The following is a 2,397-nucleotide window of genomic DNA, read 5'->3' as shown; positions in this document are numbered from 1 at the left end:
CATTAGATAGCTGTCCAAGCGTTCCCGAAATGAATGTTTGTGGTGGCTAGTTTTGTCCTGCAAGACATGCTTTGACAGTGCTTGTTTGGTAGTCTGCACTAAACGCTCGGCCGCTCCGTTAGAAGCCGCGTGATAAGGAGGTGTCTTGACATGCCTTAAACCGTTTACACTCAAGAAGGCCGCGAAGTCTTCGGAAATGAACTGCGGTCCATTATCACTCACCAGTACCTCTGGCAGACCATACGCGGCAAACATACTACGTAGCTTCTCAATGGTTTTGTTAGCAGTAGTGGATGACATAGGCGAGACCTCGATCCATTTAGAGAACGCGTCGACGAGAACCAAGAACGCCTGAGAGCCCTTTACCGCATAATCGACGTGCACGCGTTGCCAGGGCCTTGTGGGATAATTCCATGGTTGCAAAGGAACCGGTGAAGCAGCTTTTTGGACGGCCTGACAAACCTGACATTGTCGAACGTAGCTCTCAACCGAAAGGTCGAGGCCTGGCCACCACACAAAGCTTCTTGCTAACGCTTTCATGCGACTAGATCCCGGGTGGTCCTCATGCAATAGCTGCAAGACCTGTAGCTGGAGCTTATCAGGTATGATCACCCTTGATCCCCACGTTATGCATTCTTGCTCTACTGATAGCTCGTCGCGCCGGGAATAAAATGGTCTAAATGCTTCAGAGCACTCTGAAGGCCATCCATTTAAGATGAAGTGCGTCACGCGAGACAAGGTGGGATCACGTCGTGTGGCTCGCGCTACGTCATCCGCTTTGAGGCAACGCAGTCGTCGGGGAAAGCAACCCGATAAGTATACTGCACTTTTACTGAACAATGGCGCGACTAGGCAAGCTAGACGAGTTCGACGAGAAGGATCAGAATTTTGAATCCTATCTGGAGCGTTTTGAGCACTTCGTCACCGCAAATGACATCAGAGAGGAAAAGAAGCTGGCAGTATTCTTGAGTGTGATAGGACCACGAACGTACGAGGTGCTCAAAAGTTTGGTAGTACCCGCTGTTCCTGGGGACAAGTCCTTTGAAGAGGTCACAGTGCTGTTGAAGAAACACTATAGCCCACAGTGCTCGGTCATTGCCGAACGTTGCAAATTTAACAAGCGAGCACAAGAAGAGCAGGAAAGCGTCGAGGACTTCATAGTGGCCTTAAAACAGTTAGCAAGGAAGTGCGATTTCGGTCAGTTTCTGCAAGACGCGCTGCGAGACAGAATAGTGGCAGGCATAAGACGCGAGGAAACGCAACTCGCCCTATTTGCTGAAGAAGATTTAAACTTCGAAAAGGCGTGCAAGATAGCCCAGGACCGAGAGCAGGCTGCGCGACAGACAGCGTTACTTCATGCAGAAGGCAAGGAAGCGGCTTTTTATGCAATGGCGATAAGAGGAAAAGGAAGCGAAAAGAAATCGAAGCTTCGGAAGCTCAAGGAAGCCAAGCGAGTTTGCGAAAGATGTGGCAAGGCGCATGCGGCTAGTGTTTGCTGGTATAAGAACGTCCAGTGTCACAGCTGTTCTCAAATCGGTCATCTACAGAAGATGTGTCCAAGTAATCGCAGAGAACTCAAGACTGCAAACGTGGTGGACTGCTCTGATAGTGACTCTGAATTAGATGTGTACCATGTTATCAATACCGTGCGTTCTGGGTATGAAGTGCAGCTAAACGTAGAAGGGCAAGACCTCTGCATGCAGATTGATACGGGAGCAGCTGTAACACTAATTCCTGAGAGTGTGAGGCTGAACGCATTTCCTCATGTCAAGTGCGAGCCATCTCGAGTCACCCTAAAAACATACACTGGGGAACCTGTTCCAGTAAAAGGGCAATGCAACGTTTCCGTTACGGTGGGAAAACAGTCTTTGCGGCTACCCGCTATTATCGTCAAGGATAACGGCAAGCAGCTACCAATGCTGATGGGGCGAAGTTGGCTTGAAAGGCTCGGGCTTGACTGGAAAAGCGTGTTTGCTATAAATGTAAGCGACTCTCACAAGGTAGAGGCGGTTAAAAAGAAGTTCCCAGGGGTGTTTTCTAAGCAACCTGGAAAAGTAAAAAACTATCAAGCAAGGATAGTTTTAAGCCAGAATGTACGGCTATTTTTGGCAAGGCCAGAAACGTCCCATTTGCGCTTCGAGATAAAGTGGAAGGCGAGCTAGAAAGGCTAGAGAAAAGCGGTGTTATACGCCCCGTAAATCGGAGCGATTGGGCCACGCCAGTAGTCGTAATCCAAAAGAAAGATGGTTCACTGAGGCTGTGCGGGGACTACAAAGTCACCATTAATCCTGTTTTAAAGACCGACCACTACCCATTGCCTAGACCGGAAGATTTGTTCTCTGCCATAGCTGGCGGCAGAGTGTTTTGTGTGTTGGATCTTTCGGCCGCGTATCAGCA

The 2,397-nt window shown here is 49.2% G+C and overlaps 1 protein-coding gene across 1 annotated transcript; it reads left to right on the top strand.

The window, feature by feature from the left end:
- Positions 1–516: 516 nt before the first annotated feature.
- On the top strand, positions 517–2,162 carry LOC142786657 (uncharacterized). Its single transcript, XM_075884288.1, has one exon. It carries the CDS (start codon positions 840–842, stop codon positions 2,160–2,162), a length of 1,323 nt encoding a protein of 440 aa, XP_075740403.1. The 5' UTR covers positions 517–839.
- Positions 2,163–2,397: the final 235 nt, after the last annotated feature.

The sequence above is a fragment of the Rhipicephalus microplus genome, unplaced genomic scaffold (genome assembly GCF_043290135.1).
Source record: "Rhipicephalus microplus isolate Deutch F79 unplaced genomic scaffold, USDA_Rmic scaffold_27, whole genome shotgun sequence".
Taxonomy (NCBI): Eukaryota; Metazoa; Arthropoda; class Arachnida; order Ixodida; family Ixodidae; genus Rhipicephalus; species Rhipicephalus microplus.
Note: the sequence above shows the minus strand (reverse complement) of the source record. Positions and strands in the feature narration are given on the sequence as shown.